This window comes from Setaria viridis, chromosome 9, assembly GCF_005286985.2.
Source record: "Setaria viridis chromosome 9, Setaria_viridis_v4.0, whole genome shotgun sequence".
In the NCBI taxonomy this organism is placed as follows: Eukaryota; Viridiplantae; Streptophyta; class Magnoliopsida; order Poales; family Poaceae; genus Setaria; species Setaria viridis.
The window spans coordinates 913,907-929,515 of record NC_048271.2 but is presented as its reverse complement, the minus strand read 5'-3'; the positions used below and the strand labels follow the sequence as shown (position 1 = coordinate 929,515).

The window sequence follows — 15,609 nt, the reverse complement described above, 5'->3', positions numbered from 1 at the left end:
TCCCCAAATGGTTCGTGAATCGTGTGATTCGTCTTCCTATACCGATCGCAGTGGTCTGGGTGCATGCGTCTGATTTCCCATGGGCCGAACTGTGTGTCGACCGACTTGAGCGTGCTGGATGGCAGCCCGTTATCCCCCACATTTAACATGGGCTGAAAGTACATTCGATTGGGTGGTTGATCCATCAACGGATGGGCCCTTGCGCGTCCTCTACGGATGGGCCCTTGCGCCAACACCTCGGAGTAGAGGATTCTGCCGGCATGGCTATGTGACACGCAAATTGAGAGAATTTTTTTTAAAAAAATTAAAATATCTAGCCATCAATAAGTAGAATCAAATCATCATAGCTACCGGATGTATTGTGTTTTTAAAAAATTACACACGTCCACCATTATAAAAATAACCTAAAATAACCCGTAAATCTATACACCCACCTTTACCATTATATAAAATAAATAGAAATAATGCATAATCTTCATCTTAATTACCTATTTATGTCTAAAAAATTAAAATAACTCCCTAAATTTGTATCAAATTGACCATTGCTAATATTTAAAAAATAACTTTACTTTCTATTTTCTCATGTCTGCCATGATACAAATATTAATCGAATGATCCGTCGGTATCCTTCGTTCACCTATCCAATACATAAAAAGGAGTCGCTGAAAAAAATAATACGCGAACAAAAAGGAAATCAGTTCCTCCGGACGGGGATGGCGGCGGTGCGTCCGTTCATGCAGGCAGATGCAGCATCAAGGCTATCTTACGAGTTATGAGCGCTGTGTTCGCGACTCAGCGTGATCAGAGGACGCGACCAATTTGATGGCAGAGTATGGTGCCGTGGCAGATTCAAGAAGCGACAGGGATTCCATCATGTCAATTTTCCCAATGGAGAGAGAGATTACAAGGACTTTCCTGGCGGCCCTATGTTGGTCCGCGCATGACAGCAGAAAAGAAGCAGCACGTGTTTGGATACAAGGTAAACTTTAACAGTGTCACATGGGATGTTCGGATGCTAATTAGGAGAACTAAACATGAGTTAATTATAAAACTAATTGCAGAACCCTGTGCTAATTAGGAGAACTAAACATGAGCACCACATTGTCAAATCATGAACTAATTAGGCTTAATAGATTCATCTCGCGAATTACACTCCATCTGTGCAATTAGTTTTGTAATTAGCTTATGTTTAATACTCCTAATTAGCATCAAACATCCGATGTGATGGGTGTTAAACTTTAACACTTGTTGCCAAACAGGAGTATTTGCATGTCCGTGTTTCAAATTGATTTATTTTTCTTTATTTACAACCCAACAAGCCTATTTTGATTTTGATAAAAGGAGCCGATAATGCCCGTCCAAGGTGAGAGACTACCACCCTTTTCGTGCCAAATCTTTGATTCTTAGCTATGTTTTTTTAATTTTTTTTCATTAGAAGACTTTGCATTGATTACACATTAGGAAAAAAGATAAATTCTAAAAATTCTCACAAAATATTCGGCATCAATCAATCATGTAGGCTCTAATATCGTAGCCATTATTCTATTATGGTTCGTTATGAAAAATACCCACCTTCATTATAAATTTTTTTTAAGGTAAACTCTTTATACCTATATCCAAATTAGCCACCTCTGCAATTATTAAAAAATAATCTAACTTAACTTCATATTCTTTATCTAAATTATCCATACATGTCATTATAAAAAATAACTTTAAAAACTCTCTTAAATTTGTATCTAAATTACCCAAAATATGATGATTAAAAACAACGTAAAGTAAATACCTAAACACTAATCTAATTATATGCATGTTCATTAAACAGAAATATCCAAAAGTATATGGTAAACAATTCTGAATTGCTTATTTATATGAATGTTAATATATAAAATACTAACTTAAGGTATATATGCATGATGTAAGTCACACTGTAGACCATTTTTAGATGTATAGGAGGAAGCGATGAAAAATATCAATTTTTATGGTACCCATAATGTATGGAGGTGCAATACCACATGAAAAAAAGATAAATGCGGATGAAAAGGTGTGAGTAATTATTAATTAAAAATTAACCATAACTAGACAAAAATAAATACATATCTGTATGATACTATACGTGTATTGTATTAGAATATTAAATACATGAGAAAGTTTTAGATAGATAATTTTAATTATTACTAAGGGGTTTAATTTTGAAATAACTTTATAATATAATACCTCTTACCGTATTAATCTGCGGGAGCTCGGTTGATGGACTAGTAACCTCTTATTGCTATCTCATCCCACCTAGAAAAGATCTGGCTAGATTCCGCCGAAGATAACAACGATGACGAACACGTCTTCATCACAAGGGCAACCATCATAACAGTGGCCGTGTGGATACGCAGATGCTCAAGGTTATAACATCATGCGACCACTGACCAGCGATGATCATCGAGTCAATAAACGCTATCCATGTCTCGCAGCTCCCAAACTGAATTATTACAGTATTATTAACTGAATTCATTGATGTTTCTAGACGATCATTGACACTGACGAGTGGCATCGGGAGATTCGATCACCCCCAAACGGCCGTGGAAATCCCCCAAAATTCCCCGGCAGGGAAGCAGCATCTCTCTTATCCGCTTCTACCGCGGCCGAGAGCCTCCCACGTGGTACGTCACTACGCCGTCCCGCTCGCTCCCCTCGCGCGCCATGGCTCGCCGCGCCGCCCTGCTGCTGCTCCTCCTCCTCGTGGGGCCACTCTACCTCGCCGCGCCCGCTCCCGCGCTCGCCGCCTCCGGCACCATCGTCTTCACCACGCTGGGCCGCAGCCGCTACGCCTTCGACATCTTCGCGCTCCCGCTCACCCCGCTCTCCTCCTCCTCCTCCTCCCCCGCCGCTGAGGTCCGCCTCACCGACGGCGCCTCCGTCAACTACAACGGCAACTTCGCGCCGTCCTCGGACTCCCTCCTCTTCGTCTCCGAGCGCAACGGCACCCTCAACCTCTACGCCTTCCCGGTCCCCTCCGCCTCCGGCTCCGGCGCCCGCCGCGAGGCGCTCGAGGTGCCCGAGGCGGCGGCAGCGCTCCCCTCGCCGCTGCTCCCGTGGGACCCCATCGCGCTCAAGGACCGCCCGTCGCTGACCCCCGACGGCGCCCACCTCGTGTACGTCTCCACCGCCGAGCCCGCGGAGGCCCCGCGCCGGAGCTGGGCGGCCGTCTACAACACGCACCTGCCCTCGGGAGCCACGCGCCGTCTCACCCCGCGCGGCGTCGCCGACTTCAGCCCCGCCGTGTCGCCGTCCGGGGAGTGGACGGCCGCCGCGTCACCCGGACCGGACGGGTGGGGTGGCGAGGTGGAGGACCTCAACACCGACATCTACGTCTTCCGGACGTCCGACGGGTCGCGGAGGACGCTGGCCATCCGCGACGGCGGCTGGCCGACCTGGGCCGACGAGACCACCCTCTTCTTCCACCGCCGGGATAGCGACGGCTGGTACGGCGTGTACCGCGCCAAGATCTCGTTAGCGGGCGGCGCCGGGGTCTCGGCGGCGTCCGTCGAGCGCGTCACCCCGCCGGGGTTCCACGCCTTCACCCCGGCCGCGTCGCCCGGCGCGCCGGGGCTCGTGGCGGTGGCCACCTGGCGCCCGGGCTCGGACTACCGCCACATCGAGGTCATCGACGTGAGCGGCGGCGGCGGCGCGAACGCCTACTTCGAGGTGACCCGGCCCGTGGCGCCGCGCGTGCACCACTTCAACCCGTTCATCTCGCCGGACGGCGAGCGCGTTGCGTACCACCGGTGCCGGGGGAGCGGGAACGGGGACTCGCCTCTGCTGCTGGAGAACATCAAGAGCCCCGCGCCGGACACGTTCTCGCTGTTCAGGATCGACGGATCGTACCCCTCGTTCTCGCACGACGGCAAGAGGATCGCCTTTGTCGGATTGCCGGGGCTGTTCGTGGTCAACGCGGACGGCTCCGGTGGACGCCGGCAAATCCTCTCTGGCGAGGCCTTCCCCACGGCATGGGACTGGAAGAGGAAGGGGGTCATCTACACCAGCATCGGGCCAACCTTCGCGAGCGAGAGGACTGAGGTGGACGTGATCGCCGTGTCTCTTGGCGATGACGATGACGACTCCAGCATCTCGATCAAGAAGCTCACCACGGGCAGCGAGAACAACGCGTTCCCGTCCCCCTCGCCGGACGGCAAGTGGGTGGTGTTCCGGTCGGGGAGGTCCGGGCACAAGAACCTCTACATCATGGACGCCGAGGACGGCGAGGCCGGCGGCATCCACCGCCTGACCGAGGGGCCCTGGTCCGACACCATGTGCAACTGGTCCCCGGACGGCGAGTGGATTGCGTTCTCCTCCGACCGGCACAACCCCGGCGGCGGCAGCTTCGCCATCTACATGATCCACCCCAACGGCACCGGCCTGCGCCGGGTCGTGCACAGTGCCGACGGCGGCCGCACCAACCACCCCTGGTTCAGCCCGGACTCCAAGACGCTGGTGTTCACGTCGGACTACGCCGCCGTGTCCGCGGAGCCCATCTCGAACCCGCACCACTACCAGCCCTACGGTGAGATCTTCACCGTCAACATCGACGGGACGGGGATCCGGCGGCTCACGCACAACTCGTTCGAGGACGGGACGCCGTCGTGGACACCGTACTACCTGGAGCCGGAGGACGTCGGCGAGACGCTGCAGGCCTCCGGGACGTGCAAGTTCCGGGATTGCCACTGGCTCACCGTCGATGCCAAGCCAGATGGCCTCATGTGTGGCAAGCACGGCTAAGTTGTACTAGGATCTGTGATGATGTATGTGTATATAGCGACCAGCGAGTGACCTGATGCACTCCTATGTACTCTATGCTTGCTTGCCTATGAATAAGCCAATAAGGTCATGTACATTGATGCCAGTTTTAAGGCAACAATATCCTGATCTGCACATACTCATGATGAAGCTTACTGGTAGTGTATTGGTTAACTTGTCATGATTGTACCAATTCTACTGACACCAGCTAGTGCATAGAACGGGAAGAACACGCTGAATTTTATTAAGATAAAAAACAAAATTTGAATATACTAGATATTGAAACGGCTATAATTTTACACTGATAATACACGCAGCACATATGCCTCACAGTGATGTATAAAACACTCACCGACGCACCTCTACAGATGATCTAACAAACGACCTCCTCCACCAGACCTGGAAAGCTCTGCTGAGATTAGGGCATTCTGTGCCTCTTGATGCAAAGCACCGAAACCATTCTTCGAATAAGCTTTGCTGATGCTGAAGAGGAAGGGTGAGTAGGGCTTGCCCTAGATGCTCCTCCAGTATCCTGACATCAAGGCCTTTGGAGCACCTTTGGAGCCAGCCGAAGTCCGTTAGCATCGGCCTGAACCATCCATAGAACAACTGGCTCCTCATATCGCTGGGGCATTGGATTCTCCCTTTCCCCAGAGCGATGAACACACTCGCTGATATCCGGCTCAGCTCGTATCTGAACATCGGTGATGCCTCCTCGTGCATTCTGATGAGTTCGTCCTGGTTAGCCCAACACTCAACGAATTCTTCTGCCATATCATTGTTTACAAGGATGTCAAAGAGCCAGTTGAGATTCTCGGTTTGCTTACTGACCCTTTCGATCATAGGCTTGCTATCTGAAACTGTGATAGCTTGGCCTGCATCCTCGACTGGCCCTGAGTCTTCCACGAAAAGTTCCACCAGTGAACGCAAACAAGAACGACAGATTTGATAAAGGCTCCCTTTGTTTAGCCCAGACAAGTCCTTATGATAGACTGAGCTTTTGCTTAGGAGACCGCTGACCAAGGATTGCAACTCTTTCCTTGCACCGTTGTTGGTTCCACTGGTGACAGATTCAACGAGCTGCACTGTCAAATCCTCTGAGCTGCTTCTGCATTGTTGTTGCAATCTTGCCAGCACATCTTTACATACCGATTCATCAAAAGTGCATCTACCAAAAACACGCTTTAGCTTCTCTTCCTCATTCTCATTCCATGGAACTGCTTCAATGTAGTTCAAACATGCTTCAATTCCTCTGTCAAACATAATAGAGGAGGAAACCTGTAATTCAAAATCAAAACAGAATAGCATTTGTCAGATACAATTCAGATTGTCCGGAAACAGAAAATACATGAGGATGTACAAATATAAAAAGATAGTATGTGTGTAGCAGTGAAAAAAAAGATCAGGTAGTTTAATTGACATCTCACTTTCTCAACTGAATCTCAGCAAGTCATAAACAAGGCACAGAGTAGATGACATCAGTTAACGGATCGAGCACATGACACCAAATAAACGTATTTTAGTCAAAGTACAACTACATTCCAATATAATCTGTGAGGTGCACACAAAATAACAGCAAATTTTCAATAAAAAAATTGAGAACTTATGACATGAGCCTGAAAACCTGCTAATCTGCTAGTATGTTCTTTTCTCCGTGTTTTAGTGGCTTCTGAACACATATATTAATGAGCTGGCCTAAGAATCGATAACCACCCTAGCCGTACATATCAAAGTTAAAAAGTGCACCACAGAAAATATTGAATGATTCAATTTTCAAAATTTATCGAACCTAGACACTTAAAATCAGTACTTGAACTACAAAACTATTTTCCTACTTGGATATCTTTGCTAACTTTGAGCCTAACCGTCCAACACGAACAAGTTGTGAACTCTTATGCCAGAATCCTTTTTTTTCTCATTGTATTGGCATTATTAATGTCTAAGAAATGTGATATTGTCAATAAATATGCCACGTAGTAATCGTGAAAAGGTTCCCAAAAACTGTGTATATGAGTAAGTCAATAAGTTACAAAAATTGCCAGCAATAATATTATCTAAGTAATGAGGCTGCCGGTAAGGCCTACTGCTAACTAAAGTCACCAGAACCCACATGGAGTTAACCCTGCCATAAAGGCTGCAGCTCATATTCTAGCAACTGCATAACATACACTATCAGCACCAAGTCAATGATTTTGACACATCAAAGTGTTTCTGGCCAAAACACCACCTAAAGAGTGCATACTCAATTTTGGTCGCTACATTAGTCTAAATCCTAGAACACCTAAACCAATTGATGTCCACATGCTAACTGATGAGTAGGTGAGCATGAACATCAAGGTCACAACTCACAAGTATACCTTGAATTCATCACAACACAATCAATTGACCAATCAAATTGAACTATTTAATCCTGCACTGTGACTGGTACAAACACTTGAACCGGCACAGACAAAGAGAAGGAAGCGAAAGGGATGCATCTGACCTCGAGCACACCAATTGCCCGTGGCACGCCGGCCCTGGCGAGCCAGCGCATGGCGTCGGGCTCGAACATGAGCTCCACGGCCTCCTTGAAGGCCTCCAGGTTGTCCACCCCATCCACCTCGATCCTCTTGCCCCCTCCTCCGGAGGCGCCCGGCACCATGTCGGCGAAGAAGGCGCTGCTCTCGCGCAGCACGGCGGAGTCGAGCTCCATAACGACGCACCTCCCGTCCCTCCCGCGCAGGGACAGCCTCAGATCCAGCCCGCCCCCTCCCTCCTCCTCGTCCTCCCGCACCGCCACGAACGGTGCCGCCGCCGCGGCCTGGTCCCTCGGGAGCGGCGGCTCCTCCTCCGCCTCCGCGGCCGCCACGACCGGAGAGCCCTCGGAGTCTATCGGGGACACGCGCCCCGGCGAGAGGATCCTGCGCGGGTCGATGAGGCCCGCGAGCTTGGACGACGGCGAGCTCTGGAACGACGGCGCCAGCGGGGACTTGGGCGGCGGCGGCAGCTTCGGGACAACGCCGCCTCCCGCGGCGGACGGGAGCGCGCGGTGCTCGGGGCTGTCCGGGACGCCGGAGAACGAGCAGCACCAGCCGCGGGGCCGCGCCGCCGCGCGGCGGATGGTGTGGTGCGTGGAGTCCGCCATGGGGGGAGGCGAGGCGCCGGCGCCGGAACGGGATGAGGATCTAGCGCTCGAATTTGGTAGTACCCCGCTGCTAGAGTGGTAGGGTTCGGCTCAGCACGAGGCGGGGGCGGAGGCGGAGGCGGCCGTGGCCATGGGAGATTCCGAGCGGCAGCAGAAGCAGCAGAGCTAGCTGAGCGTGCTGCGAGCAGCGAGAGCTACACGGGCGGGGGCGGAGGAAATAATTGCCGCGGCGTGAAGCGAGGCGGGCCCACGTGGTCCGTGAGACGGGAGGGTGGGCCCGCGTGTAAGCGAGGGTGGTGTAGGTGGGAGGCGTGCGTGTGGGGTGGAGGCGCGCATCGGATGCCGTTGAACTAGATGCCGTGCCCGGGGAACAGTGGCGGGATCGTCTACGGCCACCGACGGTGGGGGTCCCGTGTCACGGCGTGCCACATCCGGTTTTGGCTCTGTGGACCTGTGGTTCACGGTCGGCAGACGCCACGTGGCGGCCTGTAAATGGGCTGTGCTTGGCATAAATCGGCCGTACGCCATGGGAGTGCGATGCTACTAGAGGCCAAATTGGCCGTTGTGCAACATACAGGTCAGTTTAGCGGGACTTTAGCTTCAGCTTCTTAAGTTTTACCAAATGATTTGATCAAAAATAGCTTCACTATGAAGAAGCTGGAGCTAAAAAAGATATCTTCTCCGGCTCCGACTCTGTTTAGGAGGAGTTGGAGCTCTACCAAACGATCCAAAAAGTATCTACAATCAGACACACCTTTTAGGATTGAAATCTTAGACAAATCCATGCCATCCGAAACAGGCGCAAAAAGGATTATGCACCAAACAAGAATAGGAAGAAGAAAGAAAAAAAAGGTGCGGCGAGTGAATTGAATGAGCCGCATTTGTCGACCTGCATGCATTGCGATCAATGCATACGTGCAGCAGCACAGGCTGCACAGCGCTCACCTACACGGGAGGCCAGACAAGAGCAGCTCGCCGTGTGCCCTGTCCTGCCTGATCCATTGCTGCTGCCGGCTGACTGCAACGACGCCTTCGACGGCAGGCAACGAATGGTTGGCACCCGCACGCGCTGGACACTGCCAGTCTGCCACTACAGGAGACAAGCGATTAATAACTTAACCCTTTGGATCGCAGTTGCAAGCTTGCAACGACACGCCGGCTCAACGTGTGTTTGATGGAGGGATCGGACGGGATCATCTGTATTTGGTTGGGGGTCACAGGGATGGAACCATCCCACATCAAGATTATTCACAGTAGATTCAAGATGAAACGATCCGGAAAAAACAGCCGGACCGATCCATCCCCGGTAGACGATGTCCGGCTCCGTCTCCCCGTGCGCATCTTCTTCCTTCTGCTCGTCGGCACGCACGAGGTTAGCTCCTGGTGGCGGAGGGCCTGGTGGTGAAGGCTAGCTCCTGGCGGGCGGAAGGCTACCGGTGGCAGAGGCCTGCTCTTGACGGCCGAAGGTCTCGACGGGCGGAGGGCCATGGCGGCGGAGCTCCTGGCGGGCGGAGGCCAGCTCCTGACGGGCGGATGTCCTCTGCTTTCTTTTCTTTGACCGACACGTGGGTACTGCGGATTTGTGCGAATGATATTTGGGTTCTACAACTAACGGAAGGAAAACATCATTTAAACTATCTTATCCTCATTTCTTCTACCAAACAAGAAACAAGAATGATCCCATCACTTCCACCAAACAACAGATTGGGATCATTCCATCCCAAAAAATAAGGATGGAACCGTCCCATCCCTCATGTCCCTCCATCTAAACACATCCTAAAAGTCCAGATAACAGCTGGCACGACACGACAAACGTATTAGCCCTTGTTTACTTCACCCCCAACTCCCAACTTTGGCACTATGCAAAAAGAAGATTCCCCATCACATTAAACTTGCGGTACATGCATGGAGTACTAAATGTAGACGAAATCAAAAACTAATTGCACAGTTTTGTTGTACTTTGCGAGATGAATCTTTTGAGCCTAATTAGTCAATATTTAGACAATAATTCACAAATACAAACGAAACGCTACAATATCGCATTTATGACAAAATGCCAATTTTGCTACTCCCAAATTGAGAACTAAACAAGGCCTTAGATGCAGGCTTTGGCTTCTTGTTCAGCTGGTCCGGTGAGAGCAGCTCGAGCGTTGCATTTTTGAGGCTGCTAAGAAGAGAGAGAGAGGCTATGGGGTGGCTATACGCTGGAGCGCTGGCGTGCCACGTCGAAATCGTACTTTGCACCAAGTGCTTCGATTAAATATTGTCTCTCACCTCACCTGCTCACTCCACACCTCTTTCCTTTTTACTGCCATTCGATGTCTTTGTGGGTCCCACGGTGGTGCTTCACGCTGGAGCAATTTTTGCAAAAGTGGTACTAAACGCTGCAGCTGCTCTGAGAGCTACATGAGCTCGAACAAGGAGTAGTGGAGCAAAAAAAACAGTGGGGGAAAAAAACTGATTTCGCCCGGACTCGAACCGGAGACCTTCAGTGTGTTAGACTGACGTGATAACCAACTACACCACGAAATCTTGGTGCCAATGCTGATGCAATCAGTTTATTGTTCGTTACTATCCTATGTGTTAAGGCTGATCCAAATATTTCTATTGTTTTTTTTTTCAGAAATCGATTTCGAGGTATGCCTTCTGAAGGCACGAAATGACTCCCGTCAGCACGAAAACACAAAAGGACACCCAGTGCTATATACACTTCGCCAGTTGCAACGACACCCAGCCTGGACCCAAGAATTTCTTCAGTCAAATGAAACTATCGAGCCATTTTACAGTGTTATATACACTTCCCCAGTTGCAAAACTTTATAAGTAGACAAGGAATGCATATATGTACATGTATCAGCTGTAATTATGCCTAATTCTACTAAGGAAATCAGTGAGCCTAAATGAGGGACTCTATCGCCAGGTTGTGGGGCAAAAAAACCTTCAGCTTCAAAAGGTAAGATGTCAGGTATCTGCTAGTTCCCAGTTACTATGGCCTACGCATCCAATGGACAAACCTGTGATGCACACTGCACATAAGCTTTGAGGTGTGCTGGTAGACTGCCTACCATAGCCAAACAGGAGATATTCATGTTACTTCGTCATCGACACTTGTCCAAATCCATTCATCGTGTCCCCTTCTAGGCTTCTAGCTGTCTAGTGAGAGTGTGAGACGCAGTAAACTTCAAAATCACCAGCAGCACCAAACATTCTGTCCGCAACTTCCTCGATGGCTGTTTATCATTATGAATCAATGCTCTGGACGTGCATATCATTAACCACAATCATCTTACCCAACCAATTGTGCCACATGTTGTTTTCACTGCAATCATGTCACCTTACCCAACCAATTGGGCCAGGTGGCTTTGCAAGTAGGCTTGATTTACTTGCATGTTCAGTTCCACTAAACACCAGCTGCCAGTTGCAACTTCATCTAAGTATCTTACTCCAGAGGAGACGTATATGGCTTCTGGTTACCAGTAGTCTCGACAAGAGCATGAACCTTGACTAAAATGATGAAAGCGAGCTGGATCTCTGATAATGATTTCCCTGTTTTCACCTTCGGATAGCAATTTCAGCGTCTCGTGGCTTTCCCAGGACATGTTTTGGTTCTTCATAACTCTTACAGGAGCAGAGTTTGGCAAAGTAGTCAGCCCATGAGCCACCGCTAACAATTCACCATGTTTGCTGATTGAGTTCTCACCGACCTTTCTGGCTTGGAATCCCATCTCCCAAACATTCATTCCGAAATGCTGTGTCTTTTGTTTCACACTGACCAACAACTCTTCCAATCTTGTGAAAGTTTCAGCTTTCTGTGAGCAAGAATTATCTCCATCAACAAATTGATGTATGGATCCTCCAAACTCGGCCCAACTAATCCCAGCCTCCTTAGTCATTCCTCGCTCTCTCATCTGACCTCTTGTCCTCATAGCAAGTGAGATTTTGCCAGCATCCATGTACAGGTTGTACAGCATGACATAGGAACTGGCAGCACAAGGCTCGAGCATTATTAGTTTCTCCCCTATTTTTATACCCCTATCTTTGTCCCCATGGATTCTGCAGGCACGCAATAGTGCATGCCAAAGTACTGCATCATTTTCTAATCCAGACCCCATTATGAAATCTTCAGCGTCAGCCACCTTCCCAGCATGGCCTAGGAGGTCAACCATGCAAGCTATATGCTTCACATCCCCGACAAAGCCATAATCTGACACCATGCTCTCATAATGCCTGCATTATAATATAGAAAACATGTGAACAATTACGTACCATATTTAGAAGTGGAAAATAAGTAAAATAAAAATGGAGGATACACCATTTTGTTCATTTATGTGTGGCTGTACAGTAAATTCTGCAATTAGGATTACATGCCAAGTTGTAGACATCTAAAATTCTTCAAGTTAGAAGTTACAGTATGATTAGCACTACATGCTAAGTGGGAATGGAGCAATAGAAAAAAGGAATGTCAAACTCAAACCCTCCACCTTTTGCATCCGGGCTTGGGACCGGCACTGGCAGTGTTACTTCGAGTTTGACAATCCTATAAGTTTGAGTAAATGAAATTCAAACACATGCCGCAGCCAGCATGCACAATTAATTTGCTATCTTGCAGGAGGGTATGACATCACCCTATGATGGCCTTGGGTTTTGTCTTTAGGTTATGCATATCGGCGAATGCAGCATGCTATTTTAGGTTAGTGCAGGAGTAAGGATTCATGGTCTAAAATATGGTTAGATGGCGACTGCTTGTTTTAGGAGGAGTTTGTTCTATCATCTACTTTTGGCATTGCTAATTTTCCATCTATAATTCCGAAGCTCTCATCTAGACCTACTTGTCACATTTAATTTGTGTAGAATAACTACAAAAATCCCATGCAAAGTGGCACAAGCGTCTTACAGGTAGGCAGGAGGAAGGCAAGAAGGAAATGCTTATCTAAGAAACAATGATGAAACAAGGTTGTGTATTGCTCATTGGGGGAAAAAGAAAGGCATACCTGAAACCTTCATTGATCAGTCTCTGATGGCTGCAAGCAACAAGAACAGCAAGAAATGCAAACTCATTTTTCATGACACCACAATCCTCCATTTTCTTGAAGAGCAGTAGAGCCTCTCTTTCATGGCCATGCACTGCATAGCTCAAGATCATCTGAGACCATGAGAATGTATCCAGACATGATATTGTCTCGAATGACTTGTTTGCAGCCTTAAGATCACCTGCACACCTATACATCTCAATCTGAGAATTGCCACAACAAGTAAACTGATCGAATCCAGATTTGACTGCATAACAATGTATCTGCTCACATGTTATTGGTACACTCAAAGCAGCACAGGCAGTCATCACAGTTGACATGGTGAATTGGTCTGGCTCCTTTTCCAGGTAACGAAGCTCTTTGAACAAGTCTAGAGCCTTATCAGGATGCTCATCGTGCACAAATGCTGTAATCATAGATGTCCATGTAAAAATCTCTCGCTTGGGAGTACTGTTGAAGCATCTCAGACTATCATCAACTAACCGTGCTTTTGCATACAGATTAATCAATGCATTTCCAATGAACTCGTCATCTTGAAACCCACTAAGGATAACATGGGCATGTATCTGCCTCCCACATCGCACCGCATTGGTCAAATTGCAGACTTCAAGCACACTCTTGAACGTAAACTTGGAGGGTCTTATCCTCCTCTGGAGCAAGTTTGCATAAAGCCTGACCGCTTCAATTCTAGTCTCAGTGCACGGCTCATTACCTAACCTAGCAAACCCTGCTATCATGGCATTGTAAATCACCACATTCTGGCCCGGAATGCAATCAAACACCTTGATGGCCTCCTCCAACCCACCGTTCTTTGCGTACATGTCCACCATTGCACTCCCTACGAAATAATCCAAGTCCAAACCAACCTTAATCACACAACCATGCAACATCATGCGAACATCCTCCGAATCCTCGAGCTCAGAGCAAGCCTTCAGGATCCCACCCAAAGCGAAAGCATCCAGCTTCACCCCTGACCGGTGCATCCAGACAAGCACATTTACCGCTACCTCAGGCCACCCCATCCGCACGTACGCCGACAGCAGCAGGTTCCACGAAACCTCATCCCGCTCCTGCGCCCGATCAAACACCAGCCTCACCTCATCAATCATCCCGCACTTGGCGTACATGTCGATCACCGAGTTGGTCACGAACGCAGTCCGCGCAACCCCGCTCACCACGGCCAGCCCGTGCGCAGCCCGTCCGCTCCTCCCGTCCCTCACGCCACCACACGCGGCCAGCACCGTGGCGTAGGTGAACCTATCCACGGCGACGCCTCCATCCCGCCGCGCGTCGCGGAACGCGCAGAGCGCCAGGCGCGGGGAGCCCTGGCTGGAGTACCCTGCGATGAGCGTGTTCCAGGAGACGGCGTCCCGGCGCGGCATTCCGTCGAACAGGAGGCGCGCGTACCGCATGTCGCCGCAGCGGGTGTAGGCGGCGAGCAGGTTGTTGCGCAGGAACAGGCCCGGCCGGTAGCCGGCGCGGACCATGTGGGAGTGCGCGAGCCTGGCCAGCGCCAGCGACCGGGTTCGCGACGCGCACCGGAGGAGGCCCGCGTAGACCGACGGCTCCAGGGGCGCGAGGCGACGGCGGGCGCGGCGCGGTGAAGGTTCAGGCGGGCGCGGACGAGGCGGAGGCGGGGTTTGGTTGGGATGCGCGCGATGGTCTGGGAGACGATGGTCCGGCGGCCACCTCTGTCTCTGCGGCAGCATCGAGCGCGGCGCTGCGGCGGCGCTCATGTCATGGGGTTTTGCGAGGGTTTAAGCATAGCGACTTTGGAGTTGGGCACTTGGGCTTCCGGCTCACTCTCACTGAATTGTGGGGTCCAAGTCAGAGGGAGAGATTGTTTGACTATTTGTCTTTACTAAAAAATAGTTTTGCAATAGATAAACCTACAAATTAAATCTAAAATACATATGACAATAAACATAATGGTACATACTTTACTTTAGCTAATTAACTCGTTCGGTGGTCAAAGTTGAAGTAAAAAGTTAACAGTGTCATGTATTTAAATTTAAGAACGAAGGGAGTAAATAAATTGCCACGATGATGTCGTGATCCACGTCGATACTATTGCTCTGAATGACGTGTGCATCACAAGCCTCGGATTTGGAAAAGAAATCGAGTGTTCTCAACTGATGCCATTGAAGCCAAACAGGTTGCTGCACAGGAAGTCGAGCGTGCCAGGTGACCAGTTTTCATCGTTGAGAAGGCTGAGCAAGACGAGCCAAGTGCGATCTGTCAGGGTGCACGTTGCTAGCTACCATTACACAAGGAAACGATAAGGTGTTCCTTCTGCTTGGACTCTAACAGCTGAGGGTGCGTTTGGTTCTAAGGACGGGATGGGACGGGGCGGGACGATTCTATTTTTAGGGATGTTTGGTTCAGAGACGAGTGGGACAGAGTCATCCTCGAAGAGGAATATTCCATCATTATGTGGGACGCCCCCATCCCTCCGAATCGAGCGGACGGGGGCATCCCACTTTTTCTCGTCGCTCTCTCCGTCTTCTTCTGTTGGGTGAGCTGGAGTGCAGTCATGGGAACTCCCCCCCCCCCCCCCCCGAGCGCTGGCCACGAGCGAGCTGGAGCTCCGCTGTGTGCCGCGCCGCCGGCAGCGCGAGCTGGAGTTCCTCCGCGGGCTAGTGGGCGGCCGCGGGAGTTGCTCCGGCGGCGC

The 15,609-nt window shown here is 50.0% G+C and overlaps 3 protein-coding genes and 1 non-coding gene across 4 annotated transcripts; 1 reads left to right on the top strand and 3 right to left on the bottom strand.

Annotated features, from left to right (window-relative positions):
- The first annotated feature begins 2,419 nt into the window (after positions 1 to 2,419).
- Positions 2,420 to 4,906, top strand: LOC117838236 (uncharacterized). The gene has a single exon (XM_034718188.2). It carries the CDS (start codon positions 2,692 to 2,694, stop codon positions 4,765 to 4,767), a length of 2,076 nt encoding a protein of 691 aa, XP_034574079.1. The 5' UTR covers positions 2,420 to 2,691; the 3' UTR covers positions 4,768 to 4,906.
- Positions 4,907 to 4,997: 91 nt separating this feature from the next.
- Positions 4,998 to 8,115, bottom strand: LOC117838237 (BTB/POZ domain-containing protein At2g13690). The gene is made up of 2 exons (XM_034718189.2): positions 7,268 to 8,115; positions 4,998 to 6,063 (listed from the first exon to the last, which is right to left on the bottom strand). Exons 1-2 carry the CDS (start codon positions 7,907 to 7,909, stop codon positions 5,134 to 5,136), a joined length of 1,572 nt encoding a protein of 523 aa, XP_034574080.1. The 5' UTR covers positions 7,910 to 8,115; the 3' UTR covers positions 4,998 to 5,133.
- Positions 8,116 to 10,367: 2,252 nt separating this feature from the next.
- TRNAV-AAC (transfer RNA valine (anticodon AAC)) lies at positions 10,368 to 10,441 on the bottom strand. Its single transcript has one exon. It is a non-coding gene; the product is annotated as a tRNA-Val (tRNA).
- Positions 10,442 to 10,610: 169 nt separating this feature from the next.
- LOC117836599 (pentatricopeptide repeat-containing protein At3g13880) lies at positions 10,611 to 14,694 on the bottom strand. The gene is made up of 2 exons (XM_034716065.2): positions 12,900 to 14,694; positions 10,611 to 12,135 (listed from the first exon to the last, which is right to left on the bottom strand). The coding sequence occupies exons 1-2, from the start codon at positions 14,672 to 14,674 to the stop codon at positions 11,379 to 11,381; spliced, it is 2,532 nt and encodes an 843-aa protein (XP_034571956.1). The 5' UTR covers positions 14,675 to 14,694; the 3' UTR covers positions 10,611 to 11,378.
- Positions 14,695 to 15,609: the final 915 nt, after the last annotated feature.